General features: G+C 37.6%; 1 protein-coding gene across 2 annotated transcripts in view; it reads right to left on the bottom strand.

The window, feature by feature from the left end:
* Nucleotides 1-2,235: 2,235 nt before the first annotated feature.
* The window catches only part of TXNDC16 (thioredoxin domain containing 16), a 93,386-nt gene continuing 80,878 nt past the window's right edge, over nt 2,236-14,743 (bottom strand). For both annotated transcript variants that reach the window (XM_019968118.2, XM_070796895.1), the window contains exons 20-21: nt 11,679-11,869; nt 2,236-4,021 (exon numbers count right to left, since the gene is read on the bottom strand). In XM_019968118.2, the coding sequence (XP_019823677.2) occupies nt 3,753-4,021; nt 11,679-11,869 (460 nt within the window). In that variant the 3' untranslated portion in view covers nt 2,236-3,752. The remainder of the gene's footprint in view (nt 4,022-11,678; nt 11,870-14,743) is intronic.

Below are 14,743 nucleotides of genomic sequence, written 5' to 3'. Positions count from 1 at the left end.
CTAGCATGTGAGATGAGTACAATTGTGCGGTAGTTTGAACATTCTTTGGCTTTGCCTTTCTTTGGGATTGGAATGAAAACTGACTTTTCCCACTCCTGTGGCCACTGCTGGGTTTTCCAATTTGCTGGCATATTGAGTGCAGCACTTTCACAGCATCATCTTTTAGGATTTGAAATAGTTCAACTGGAATTCCATCACCTCCACTAGCTTTGTTTGTAGTGATGCTTCCTAAGGCCCACTTGACTTCACATTCCAGGATATCTGGCTCTAGGTAAGTGATCATACCTTGATTATCTTGGTCATGAAGATCTTTTTTGTATAGTTCTTCTGTGTATTCTTGCCACCTCTTCTTAATATCTTCTGCTTCTGTTAGGTCCATACCATTTCTGTCTTTTATCGAGCCCATCTTTGCATGATGTTCCCTTGGTATCTGTAATTTTCTTGAAGAGATCTCTAGTCTTTCCCATTCTATTGTTTTCCTCTATTTCTTTGCAGTGATCACTGAGGAAGGCTTTCTTATCCCCAAGAAAAAGAAATGCAAAAAAAGCAAAATGGCTGTCTGAGGAGGCCTTACAAATAGCTGTGAACAGAAGAGAAGTGGAAAGCAAAGGAGAAAAGGAAAGATATAAGCATCTGAAATGCAGAGTGCCAAAGAATAGCAAGGAGAGATAAGCTCCCACTTACTCTAAGCTAATATTCAGTCCATACTTGCCCCTAAATTCTTCAAAAGTTTAGCTGATTTTTGTTGGGAGATACTTTTTCATGGGTCTCTCATGTTTGTGCATGATCTATGGAGAGGCACTGACTGCCTCTGTTCTGTCTCAACCACCTTCTCAGCTTGAGTAAAAAGAGATAGCATCTTCCTTGGGAAGAGACACATTTGATTACTTTCTACTATAATGAAGATGTCTCCCTCCAGAGCAAAGGACCAGCATGCTTAACACTCATTATAAAATATTTAGGTTCCTGCAGCTCAGAGTACCTCCCTGAAATGCAACCCACTGCATGTATAGGTGTCACCTGGCCCTTTTCTCATTGCCCTATGGGACTGGGGATCAGGGAACCAGCACAGATACTGACACTGATTGATACTACTAGGTTAAGTAATGAAGTCCCTTGTCTCTGATACAAGAAACTGTGGCAAGCTAACTTATAAGTTGCAGGCAGGGACACATCTTAGATCTTTCCAAGTGTCTTTACTGGCAGCCTCCTATTCTCTGCCAAAGGTGAAACAGTTCAAGTATTCTAAGAGGCCTGTCATTCTGGAATTCAGTTCCTTTGGCTGCCTTCTCTGATGTGTAATAGAAAAGTTTTCATTTTTGTTTTCTTATTAAGATGGGAGGAACATTCTCTTGCAGCTTTCGACATCTTAAATGGAAGCACAACTCCCAAGGTATACCTATTTGATTATTTTCTATTACCAATGATAGACACTTACAGATCTTTGAATATAATGTTCTGCCTAGGCATGTTTAGTTAGTTTTTAAAAGAAGCATAAGTTTGGGTAATGAACTCCAGGAAATGTGAAATGAATGAAATATTTCATCATAAGGGCTGGACCAAGGATGTTTCTTCCAGCATAGGTGAGTCAGGAGACGGTAAAATAATTTGATTCATGAGGAATGAAATGTTACTCAGAAAGTACATATGCACTGGCCAACTCTTACAGAGATTCAGGGAGACACATAGGAAAACTTCAACACTTGAAGGTAGAGAGAGAACGTCTGAAACTCTTACAGATCAACAGGAGGATGTGACAGAAACTCCTGAAAAGGATAAAAGGCTAGGTAGGAGCACAGCAAGTGGTGTTTTGAGGATTCACAGATTTTCTCTTTGCTGTTTTTTTTTTTTCCCTCTCCACACCCACGCTCCCTTTTCTTAGCAAACAGAATCTAGATTTCTTCTGTAAGGCTCACCTCTTCTGTATTGTGGAAATCTGGTTAGGGCTGCCAGTTAGTCTTCCCCTAACCAACATTCCCAGGAGTCCCTGAGACATGAAAGACAGAAAAACAGCTGGAGAGAAAGACAGAAAAATTACTGAGCTGGTTGGTTCCTGCTATACAAATCCCCAAACAGCTTTTGTTTGTATTTTTTCAAAGCATAGCTTAACTCTATGAATTACCAATATTCTTACTTTGCTTAAGTTAATCAAAGCTAAATTTCTGTTGCTTGCAACCAAAGAAATGCTACTGATACAGGGAAAGTGGTCCAACAGACAGCATGACAGAGGCCACAGGAAGCTTTTAAAGGTAGCCTGAAATCCAGATACTTTATTTAAAATTATTTTAAAAACACATATTAATAACTGTCAAAATTTCTGGCTATGGTACAATGACTAATTGATTTCAAGTTTTTATGTGCTTGCAGTTAATGGTTAGGCTGGTGACATTTTACTATACAAGCTATATTTGGAGTTCACTCTCATATCTCCCATGTAAGAAATAAAAAACAAATGAGAATGAACTGAAATAATACAGATTACATGTCATAACAAAAACATCTAGGAAGGGTGCTGGGAGGAGCAAATGATCTATGTTACAATGAAATATACAGTTGACCCTTGAATAATGTGGGATTTAGGGGAGCCAACCCCCGAACAAACAGCGATTTTACAGTTAGCCCTCCATATCCATGGTTCCACATCTGCAGAGTCAATCAACCACGGACGCGATAGTACTGTAGAAAGTATTCAGTGAAGGAAATCTACATGTAAGTAGAATGGTGCAGTTCACATCTGGGTTGGTCTAAGGGCCAACTGTATATATATGAGAATTATATATATATTATATGTAATATATATTATTATATATAAGAGAATCATTATATAACATATATAACATAATATATATTATATATATCTTACTCTGCATTCTTTTTAGGGTTATTTCATTACTTTAAAAATATAAGGGAATTTAACAGTTTGCCCAGATTAGTTTAACTCAAACTTGGGATTATTGACAATTGGGCAGGATAATTCTTTGTTTGGGGCGGGAGGAGCTGTCCAATGCGTTGTAAGATGCTTATTAGCATCCCTGGCTTCTACTTAGCCCCACTATACACCAGTAATGCCCCTAGTAATGATGATCAAAAATGCCTCTTGACATTATCAAATGCCCCCTCTGGGGGCAAAACTCTCCCCTGATTAAGAAACACTGGTTTTATAGAAAGAGACTCACAGACTTAGAGAATGAACTTATGGTTGTTAGGGAGTTTGGGATGGACATGTACACATTGCTATGTTTAAAATAAATAACCAAGAAAGACCAACTGTATAGCACAAGGAACTCTGCTCCATATTGTGTGGCAGACTGGATGGGAGTGGAGTTTACATGAATATGTATGGCTTCACCTGTGTCACCAGACATATGTGGCTACTGAGCACTTGAAACGTAGCTACTCTGAAGTGAGATGTGTAGTAAGCGTAAAATATGCACTGGATTTTGAAGACTTGATACAAAAAAAGAATGTAAAATAACTCACAATTTTTATGTTAACTGAACTATTTTGGGGTGGTATACTTAAATTGGGTGAAATAAAATTAATTACACCTGCTCAGTTTTATATTAATGTGGCTACAGAAAATTCTAAATTACATATATTGCACATTATATTTCATTGAACAGCCCTGATCTAGAAACTTGAAATGATTCAGTATTACTTTTTAGTGAAATAAATTCTCAAGTCTATCAAACGAGCCAAAAAGACTTTGGGAAGCTTTTCACAGCCCTATAAAATTAGCTCACTTTTGAGTATCATAATTCTTGATTATCATGCCTGAGCGGTTTTTTGATTTCTTCAAGCCAACTACTTCTGCTCGAATGCTTCATTTTCGATGTTCCAATTGATTCCTCTGTGATGGCAGATTTATCGTCAGGCTGTTCTTTATCACTTTCATGCATGTCAGTTTCTTTTATACACTCGGGAACTTTCCTAGCAAGATGCTCAGATGCTGCCGCATCCATCATACTTAGAAAATCATAAGCAGGCAGAGGAGGTTTCCATTCCTGAGCAGGTAAAACTTCTGCAAGGAAGGTAGAATCAAGGATTAAAGAGGAACAGATATAAAATCCCATCACATGAATATACTAGAAAATGTTTTCTTTTGAAAAATATATTTACAGGAGTGAAGGCCTTATTGGTTTTCTTTATCTATGGGAAAGCTACATTTTATTATCATCGTCTAAGAAACTTGATACATTTGTCAGTACCAGACATTTTCATTTATAGGCTGTGCTATTTTAAATAAAGACAGGTATTAATAGGCAAAAAACATAAAGGTTCATAATCTCGCTGCCTGTTAACCCTTACTGAGGGTTAAAAAATAGCAATATGTGTAATGAGATTACATACAGCCAGGGACAAGTTAAAATGAAGAAGTCTCTTGCTTCCCTCCTTCCTCCTGTCTTTATACCCAAAGTACTGTAACTACAAATCATTCCAGATAAAAATTTTGGACCATATATATATATATATATTTTATATACATTGAAATTTAGAAAAGTTTTGGACCACATATATATATATATATAATTTAGAAAAATATCTCATATTTTAAAGCATTTTCTGTTTTGGAAGATTGCTATGGAATCAACTGTACTATAAACAGGCAGTGATTAGAAGCACTTAGGAGGGCTTCATGGCAGTGAGTCTTAACATTATTTTAAAATATTGGTCATTAAAAGAAGAAAAAGGATTTAAGCTGATAACATATATATGGGATAAATAGACTAGCTTTACTCCATTTAGTAAACAGATTTCACACAATTTCAGAGTTTAGATGCCTATTCAAAATACTACTTGAGAAATTACATAAGGAAAGGTGCAAACTAAACATTTAAAAATTAAATTCCAATGAAAGAATCTATATACTGTTATATGAAAAGAAAGTAAAGCTCATAAAGTAAAAACTCAAGCATCTCTCATAAATCAAATAAAAGCTTAGGACATTCATACAAACTCTAATTTGGGATTAAAACACAAACAAAAACCTGCATCAGTACATATGTATGTCTATACTCATTGATATGATTTCTTCACTCAGGCTCAAGAATATGAAATCCGTGGTACATCAGCAAGGTACTACATTTAAGTTACCCCTGTAACTGATGTTTCAAATTACAGTGTTGCCCAGATAACAGACTCAAATATAGTCTGCTGTCAGTGTCAACAGTGACAAATGGATAAAATAGTTTCTTGAATATAATGAATAGGTAAGAAGTAAAATAACTGTACTGTGCAATATGCAGATGAAGTATCTTTAAGAGAAGTCCAATTTAAAGCACAGCAAAGATTTAGCAATGTTTATTTTCATGGTAAGCACTGCAGCCTAGTCGGAGAAGGCAATGGCACCCCACTCCAGTACTTCTGCCTGGAAAATCCCATGGATGGAGGAGCCTGGTGGGCTGCAGTCCATGGGGTTGCTAGAGTCAGACACGACTGAGCGACTTCCCTTTCACTTTTCTCTTTCATGCATTGGAGAAGGAAATGGCAACCCACCCCAGTGTTCTTGCCTGGAGAATCCCAGGGACGGCGGAGCCGGTGGGCTGCCGTCTATGGGGTTGCACAGAGTCGGACACGACTGAAGCGACTTAGCAGCAGCAGCCTAGTGGTCTGAGACAATGACAAAATGCCTGAAACTGGACATTCTAATTCTGCTCAATATTTCCTCAGGAATGCTACAAAGATCTTAAATAAAACTGTACTCTCCTCACATATGGACAAGAAAGATGCTATTATCAAATTAATAATGATAATAATAATAATGACTAACACTGACTGAGGCTTTACTATGTATCAGGAATTATGTATTTAATCCTTACAACCTCATGAGGTAAGTACAATTATTATCCCAACTTTATATATGAGAAAACCAAGTCCTAGAAAGGTCAGAGAACTTGACCAAAATTAAGTGTAAATGTCAAATAAGAACAGCCAGTGGTCACAATTTCACAGAAATTAAGATGTGCAGCAAGCAAGGTGAGGCGGAGACCAGCGGCACCGTGTTACAGACGCGGGCTTTCCTAAGGGTAGCTACAACATTCGTGTCTCAGATCTGCCTCCCAGGATGTAGTGAGAGCAGGTCCTGGCAGCACGGAGGACGGGCCGCCAGACAGAAAGGTCCTGTGTGGACCTTGGCTTCTTCCCTGCTGCAGAGGCTGCAGGAATAACTTAAGATCAGGAGCAGTGATACAAAGAAATAATGGAAACCAGAGACATCACCATCATTGCAATGGAAGAAATACTAATCTCTCAGGAAACTCAGATAATTCTGATCCTTGGTAATGGTTTGAGTTGAGAAATCAAAGCCCCTAAGGAGGCCCCTTGTAGGAAAGGATCTTTATACAAAGAATAATAAATACTGTAGGTTTTACACTTTAAACGTATGTCTTTGCACACTTAATTTTAATTTTTGAAATAACTGTAACATAGAGTAGGGACTATCGGGAGGAAATAAGGGGAAAAAAAAACACAGTTAGTAGTCAAGGAAGCTGGGTCAGAAGTTCAGGTTTATCTCTAAACATCACATGACCTTTTTAAAAACTGTTCAGTGGAGAGGTACTCTGGCCTGACTTACATATCCTGTCTGATGTAGTCAGAGTCCATGAGGCCTCTGTGTCACAGCAACTGCAAAATGACAGCACTCAGATGCTTCTAAAAAAAGCAATGCGGACAGAGAATGCAGCCTATCTGAAGAGTTCAAGAGCTGTGCCTGAAAGGACCCCTCTGCTGTGTGGTTAGAATGAAGAGGCCATCAGTGAGTGATGACAACCACAGAGAGGCTTCTTTCAGATTATGACAAACCAAATAGTCAATTTAGTTACTTTTTTACATTTCTAAATGCTAAAACTAATACACTGTCTCAGAAAACTAAGACTTAAAAATACCATTCAAGAGGACCCAGAATAGCCAAAATAATCTTGCATACAAAGAACAAGGTTGGAGGATTCAAATTTCCCAATTTGAAAACCTATTTCAAAGATGTTGTATTCAAGACAGTGGGATAACTGGCATAAGACATCTGTACAGTTAATAGAAAAACATGTACATGAATGTTCATAGCAGCATTACTTATAATAGCAAGAAATGGAGGCAGTATAAATGTACATCAGCTGATAATGGGATATATCCATTCAATGGAATATCCATAAAAAGGAATGAACCACTGATTCATGCTACAACACTGATGATCCTTAAAAACCTACACAAGAAGCCAGACACAAAAAGCCACATGTTGTATGACTCCTTTTATATAAAATGGACAATGTGGAAGAAATGGACAAATTCTTAGAAAAGTGCAACTTTCCAAAACTGAACCAGGAAGAAATAGAAAGTCTTAACAGACCCATCACAAGCACGGAATTGAAACTGTAATCAGAAATCTTCCAGCAAACAAAAGCCCAGGTCCAGACGGCTTCACAGCTGAATTCTACCAAAAATTTAGAGAAGAGCTAACACCTATCCTACTCAAACTCTTCCAGAAAATTGCAGAGGAAGGTAAACTTCCAAACTCATTCTATGAGGCCACCATCACCCTAATACCAAAACCTGACAAAGATCCCACAAAAAAAGAAAATTACAGGCCAATATCACTGATGAACATAGATGCAAAAATCCTTAACAAAATTCTAGCAATCAGAATCCAACAACACATAAAAAGATCATTCACCATGACCAAGTGGGCTTTATTCCAGGGATGCAAGGATTCCTCAATATCTGCAAATCAATCAATGTAATACACCACATTAACAAATTGAAAAATAAAAGCCATATGATTATCTCAATAGATGCAGAGAAAGCCTTTGACAAAATGCAACATCCATTTATGATAAAAACTCTCCAGAAAGCAGGAATAGAAGGAACATACCTCAACATAATAAAAGCTACATATGACAAACCCACAGCAAACATTATCCTAAATGGTGAAAAATTGAAAGCATTTCCCCTAAAGTCAGGAACAAGACAAAGATGCCCACTTTCACCATTACTATTCAACATAGTTTTGGAAGTTTTGGCCATAGCAATCAGAGCAGAAAAAGAAATAAAAGGAATCCAAATTGGAAAAGAAGAAGTAAAACTCTCACTGTTTGCAGATGACATGATCCTCTACATAGAAAACCCTAAAGACTCCACCAGAAAATTACTAGAGCTAATCAATGAATATAGTAAAGTTGCAGGATATAAAATCAATACACAGAAATCCCTTGCATTCCTATACACTAATAATGAGAAAATAGAAAGAGAAATTACAGAAACAATTCCATTCACCATTGCAACAAAAAGAATAAAATACTTAGGAATATATCTACCTAAAGAAAGTAAAGAGTTATATATAGAAAACTATAAAACACTGGTGAAGGAAATCAAAGAGCACACTAATAAATGGAGAAATATACCATGTTCATGTATCAGAAGAATCAATATAGTGAAAATGAGTATACTACCCAAAGCAATCTATAGATTCAATGCAATCCCTATCAAGCTACCAACGGTATTTTTCACAGAGCTAGAACAAATAATTTCACAATTTGTATGGAAATACAAAAAACCTCGAATAGCCAAAGCAATCTTGAGAAAGAAGAATGGAACTGGAGGAATCAACCTGCCTGACTTCAGGCTCTACTACAAAGCCACAGTCATCAAGACAGTATGGTACTGGCACAAAGACAGAAATATAGATCAATGGAACAAAATAGAAAGCCCAGAGATAAATCCACGCGCATATGGACACCTTATCTTTGACAAAGGAGGAAAGAATATACAATGGATTAAAGACAATCTCTTTAACAAGTGGTGCTGGGAAAACTGGTCAACCACTTATAAAAGAATGAAACTAGAACACTTTCTAACACTATTCACAAAAATGAACTCAAAATGGATTAAAGATCTCAACGTAAGACCAGAAACTATAAAACTCCTAGAGGAGAACATAGGCAAAACACTCTCCGACATACATCAGGGCAGGATCCTCTATGACCCACCTCCCAGAATATTGGAAATAAAAGCAAAAATAAACAAATGGGACCTAATTAAACTTAAAAGCTTCTGCACAACAAAGGAAACTATAAGCAAGGTGAAAAGACAGCCTTCAGAATGGGAGAAAATAATAGCAAATGAAGCAACTGACAAACAACTAATCTCAAAAATATACAATCAACTCCTACAGCTCAATTCCAGAAAAATAAATGACCCAATCAAAAAATGGGCCAAAGAACTAAATAGACATTTCTCCAAAGAGGACATACAGATGGCTAACAAACACATGAAAAGATGCTCAACATCAAGCATTATCAGAGAAATGCAAATCAAAACCACAATGAGGTACCATTTCATGCCAGTCAGAATGGCTGCGATCCAAAAGTCTACAAGCAATAAATGCTGGAGAGGGTGTGGAGAAAAGGGAACTCTCTTACACTGTTGGTGGGAATGCAAACTAGTACAGCCACTATGGAGAACAGTGTGGAGATTCCTTAAAAAATTGGAAATAGAACTGCCTTATGACCCAGCAATCCCACTGCTGGGCATACACACCAAGGAAATCAGAATTGAAAGAGACACGTGTACCCCAATGTTCACTGCAGCACTGTTTATAATAGCCAGGACATTGAAGCAACCTAGATGTCCATCAGCAGATGAATAGATAAGAAAGCTGTGGTACATATACACAATGGAGTATTACTCAGCCATTAAAATAATACATTTGAATCAGTTCTAATGAGGTGGATGAAACTGGAGCCTATTATACAGACTGAAGTTAAGCCAGAATGAAAAACACCAATACAGTATACTAATGCATATATATGGAATTTAAAAAGATGGCAATAATAACCCTGTATGTGAGACAGCAAAAGAGACACAGATGTATAGAATAGTCTTTTGGACTCTGTGGGAGAGGGAGAGGGTAGGATGATTTGGGAGAATGGCATTGAAACATGTATAATATCATATATGAAACGAATCGCCAGTCTAGGTTCAATGCAGAATATAGGATGCTTGGGGCTGGTGCACTGGGACGACCCAGAGGGATGGTATGGGGAGGGAGGAGGGAGGCGGGTTCGGGATTGGGAACACGTGTACACCTGTGGCGGATTCATGTTGAAGTATGGCAAAACCAATACAATATTGTAAAGTAATTAACCTCCAATTAAAATAAATAAATTTATATTAAAAAAAAAAAAGATATGTCTAGACTAGACAAATCCAGAAAGACAGAAGATAAATCAGTGGTTAGGGAATGAAAAGAGGGGATAATGGAGAGTGACTGTGAATGGGTACAGAGTTTCTTTAGGCGGTGATGAAAATATTTTAAAATTCAGTAGTGGTAATGGTTGTGAATGGTACAATCTTGCGAATATAACAACAACAACAAAAAAACCCCCAAAACACATTGAATTGTACACTTTAAAAGAGTGTACTTTATGGTATGTGAATTGTATTTCAATATCCAAATATCTATAGACTATTTAGACATAAGAATTTAGTTAAAACTGCCTAATTTAACAAAAATGAAATGGATAGACCTCCTGGGAAGAAAAAGAATGTTGCAACCATTGATACTTAAATAAATTCAAGAATATGATTAAATATGCATAAACATACATAGTGATAGATTCACAAAATGCAAGCTGAGAGACAGAGAAACACTGAATTGGAGTTTATACACCAGAATTGTGTGTGTGCATGTACACATATATTCACATGTGTTCACATACACACATACACAAACTTATTGCAGAACTCAGTCATGAACAGCATTATATGTTATTATAAAATAGTTCATTTGCTTTCCAATAACAAAACCTTTACAAGCCTTAGGAAACTTCATAACATCACTATTTCCTCAACAGACTAATGATGTAGGTTATTACATGTTAATTAAATTATAGCAACAGGCTTGTTGCCACAACTGTACATAAACTAACAAACACATCTATGCCACAAGTACAAACCCACAGTGGTTTTAGAAAAATAGCAACTATGGCATGTCATGTCTTGGGCTTCCCTTGTGGCTCAGACGGTAAAAAATCTGCCTGCAATGCAAGAGACCCAGGTTTGATCTCTGGGTCGGGAAGATCCCCTGGAGAAGAAAATGGCAATCCACTCCAGTATTCTTGCCTAGAGAATTCCATAGACAGAGGATCCTGGTGGGCTACAGTCCATGGGGTCGCAAAGAGTTGGATACCACTGAACAACTACACTTTCACTTTCATGGCATGTCATAAAACCAGCATTGTGAATTCTGGGCCAAGATCTATTTTCTTGTGGTTCAAAATTCTGGCTCCGGAGTACAACAGAGCCATGTTGAAATCCAAGTTTCCTCATTTACTGGTTAATTATATGACTTTGAACTAGTTATTTAGCTCTTCTACAGGTATGTCCTGTGACTCCTGTGAGAATAAACGAGATAATACATGTGAAGCATGTAACTTTGTGCATGATACCTACTGAGCATTCAATAAATGTTTAGCTATTATTAAGTTTAATATAACAGCACTCATTTTCTGTGGGTAAGAACATCCACCATAGAGCAGACTGTATGGACAATGCTATCAGCATATTAATACTTAGAATATTTACAAACATTACAATTCAATTAATTCTAGCATTCATCAGCTATAATTCAAGTTTAAAAATCCATGAAACAAAATGTAAAATTGTACACATTAAAACAGGAAACTTACTGATAGGACTTTCTAGTCCTGCTTCTAATTTCTTCAGCCACAATAAAAGGTTCTGTTTAGTGACAGCCTGGTCTGAAGGAAATGCAAACACGTGGCCACCTGAATGCAGATTCACCACAACAAGAAGAGGAAGGGGAGGCAGGGTACCAAAATATGCCTGTAAGACTCCTCTCCCCACTGGCGTCTTCTTCCTAGAAAAGAGAGCAACTGAACATGTTAATGAATATTTCTTTCTATAGCAAAATAACAAGAACAACTGTTTGTAAAACATTCACCTTTAAATACAGCACCATACCAGGAAGTTTATTTTACGGAAATAAGTCCTAAAAATCAAAAAGTCTATAACTACATCACTAGTAATCAGAATCGTAAAATGTTTCTTTTAACATGAGGTATGTACTGTATATCTCTTAGGAGAAAAATGGCAGCATGAGAGTTTTAATAAAAAAACAGACACAGTCCACAGGATCATCAATTTTGTCCTGATATAATCAATATATATTTATTTCCAAGTATAGTCAAGTATCTGATCATGTCAGCTCAAAATTAAATGGCTGTCAGTTCAGTTAAGTCACTCAGTTGTGTCCGACTCTTTGCAACCCCATGAATCACAGCACACCAGGCCTCCCTGTCCATCACCAACTCCTGGAGTTCACTCAGACTCACATCCATCAAGTCGGTGATGCAATCCAGCCATCTCATCCTCTGTCGTCCCCTTCTCCTCCTGCCCCCAATCCCTCCCAGCATCAGAGTCTTTTCCAATGAGTCAACTCTTCGCCTGAGGTGGCCAAAGTATTGGAGTTTCAGCTTTAGCATCAATCCTTCCAAAGAACACCCAGGACTGATCTCCTTCAGAATGGACTGGTTGGATCTCCTTGCAGTCCAAGGGACTCTCAAGAGTTTCACAGTTCAAAAGCATCAATTCTTTGGCGCTCAGCTTTCTTCACAGTCCAACTCTCACATCCATACATGACCACTGGAAAAACCATAGCCTTGACTAGACAGACCTTTGTTGGCAAAGTAATATCTTTGCTTTTTAATGTACTATCTAGGTTGGTCATAACTTTCCTTCCAAGGAGTAAGCGTCTTTTAATTTCATGGCTGCAGTCACCATCTGCAGTGATTTTGGAGCCCCCCAAAATAAAGTTTGACACTGTTTCCCCATCTATTTGCCATGAAGTCATGGGACTGGATGCCATGATCTTAGTTTTCTGAATGTTGAGTTTTAAGTCAACTTTTTCACTCTCCTCTTTGACTTTCATCAAGAGGCTTTTTAGCTCCTCTTCACTTTCTGCCATAGGGGTGGTGTCATCTGCATATCTGAGGTTATTGATATTTCTCCTGGCAATCTTGATTCCAGCTTGTGCTTCTTCCAGCCCAGCGTTGGGCTGGGAGTTCTCATGATATACTCTGCATAGAAGTTAAATAAGCAGGGTGACAATATACAGCCTTGACGTACTCCTTTTCCTATCTGGAACCAGTTTGTTGTTCCATGTCCAGTTCTAACTGTTGCTTCCTGACCTGCATACAGATTTCTCAAGAGGCAGGTCAGGTGGTCTGGTATTCCCATCTCTTTCAGAATTTTCCACAGTTTCTTGTGATCCACACACTCAAAGGCTTTGGCATAGTCAATAAAGCAGAAGTAGATGTTTTTCTGGAACTCTCTTGCTTTTTCCATGATCCAGCAGATGTTGGCAATTTGATCTCTGGTTCCTCTGCCTTTTCTAAAACCAGCTTGAACATCAGGAAGTTCACAGTTCACGTATTGCTGAAGGCTGGCTTGGAGAATTTTGAGCATTACTTTACTAGCATGTGAGATGAGTGCAATTTTGCAGTAGTTTGAGCATTCTTTGGCATTGCCTTTCTTTGGGATTGGAATGAAAACTGACCTTTTCCAGTCCTGTGGCCACTGCTGAGTTTTCCAAATTTGCTGGCATATTGAGTGCAGCACTTTCACAGCATCATCTTTCAGGATTTGGAATAGCTCAACTGGAATTCCATCACCTCCACTAACTTTGTTTGTAGTGATGCTTCCTAAGGCCCACTTGACTTCACATTCCAGGATGTCTGGCTCTAGGTCAGTGATCACACCACCGTGATTATCTGGGTCGTGAAGATCTTTTTTGTAGAGTTCTTCTGTGTATTCTTGCACCTCTTCTTAATATCTTCTGCTTCTGTTAGGTCCATCCCATTTCTGTCCTTTATTGAGCCCATCTTTGCATGAAATGTTCCCTTGGTATCTCTAATTTTCTTGAAGAGATCTCTAGTCTTTCTCATTCTGTTGTTTTCCTCTATTTCTTTGCAATTATTGCTGAGGAAGACTTTCTTATCTTTCCTTGCTATTCTTTGGAACTCTGCATTCAGATGTGTGTATCTTTCCTTTTCTCCTTTGCTTTTTGCTTCTCTTCTTTTCACAGCTATTTGTAAGGCCTCCTCAGACAGCCATTTTGCTTTTGTGCATTTCTTTTCTATGGGGATGGTCTTGATCCCTGTCTCCTGTACAATGTCACGAACCTCATTCCATAGTTCATCAGGCACTCTACAAACTATAAATGGCTACAAACTATAAAATAAGAAGATACTTAAAGAGACAGACAGAGAAAGACAAATGCTACACAGCAGTAACACTAATACCTGGAATCCTAAAAAAAAAGTCAAACTCAGAAACAGAATAGAAAAGTTGCCAGGGACTGCAGGGTGGGGTAAAGAAGGTGAGACTGGTAAAAGGAAACAGACTTCTCAGTTGCAAGATGAATAAGATCTAAGGATTTAATGTATAACACAGTGACTATAGTTGATAATACTGTGCTGTATCATTGAAATTTGCTACATGAGTAGAACTTAAATGTTCTCACTCCACCCCATCCCAAAATTTACATTTATAAAACAAATATATGAGGTGATGGATGTGTTAATTAACTAGATGAAAGAGTTTTTTCACAATGCATACATGTATGCATTGTGTTTAAATTATCTCAATGTGCATTTTAAATATCTTACAAATTTGTCAGTTATGCTTGAATAAAGCTGAAAAAAAACTCACAGCAAAAAAAAAGAATTTATTG

The sequence above is a fragment of the Bos indicus genome, chromosome 10, assembly GCF_029378745.1.
Source record: "Bos indicus isolate NIAB-ARS_2022 breed Sahiwal x Tharparkar chromosome 10, NIAB-ARS_B.indTharparkar_mat_pri_1.0, whole genome shotgun sequence".
NCBI classification, from domain to species: domain Eukaryota; kingdom Metazoa; phylum Chordata; class Mammalia; order Artiodactyla; family Bovidae; genus Bos; species Bos indicus.
This window is presented reverse-complemented; position numbering and strand designations above follow the sequence as displayed.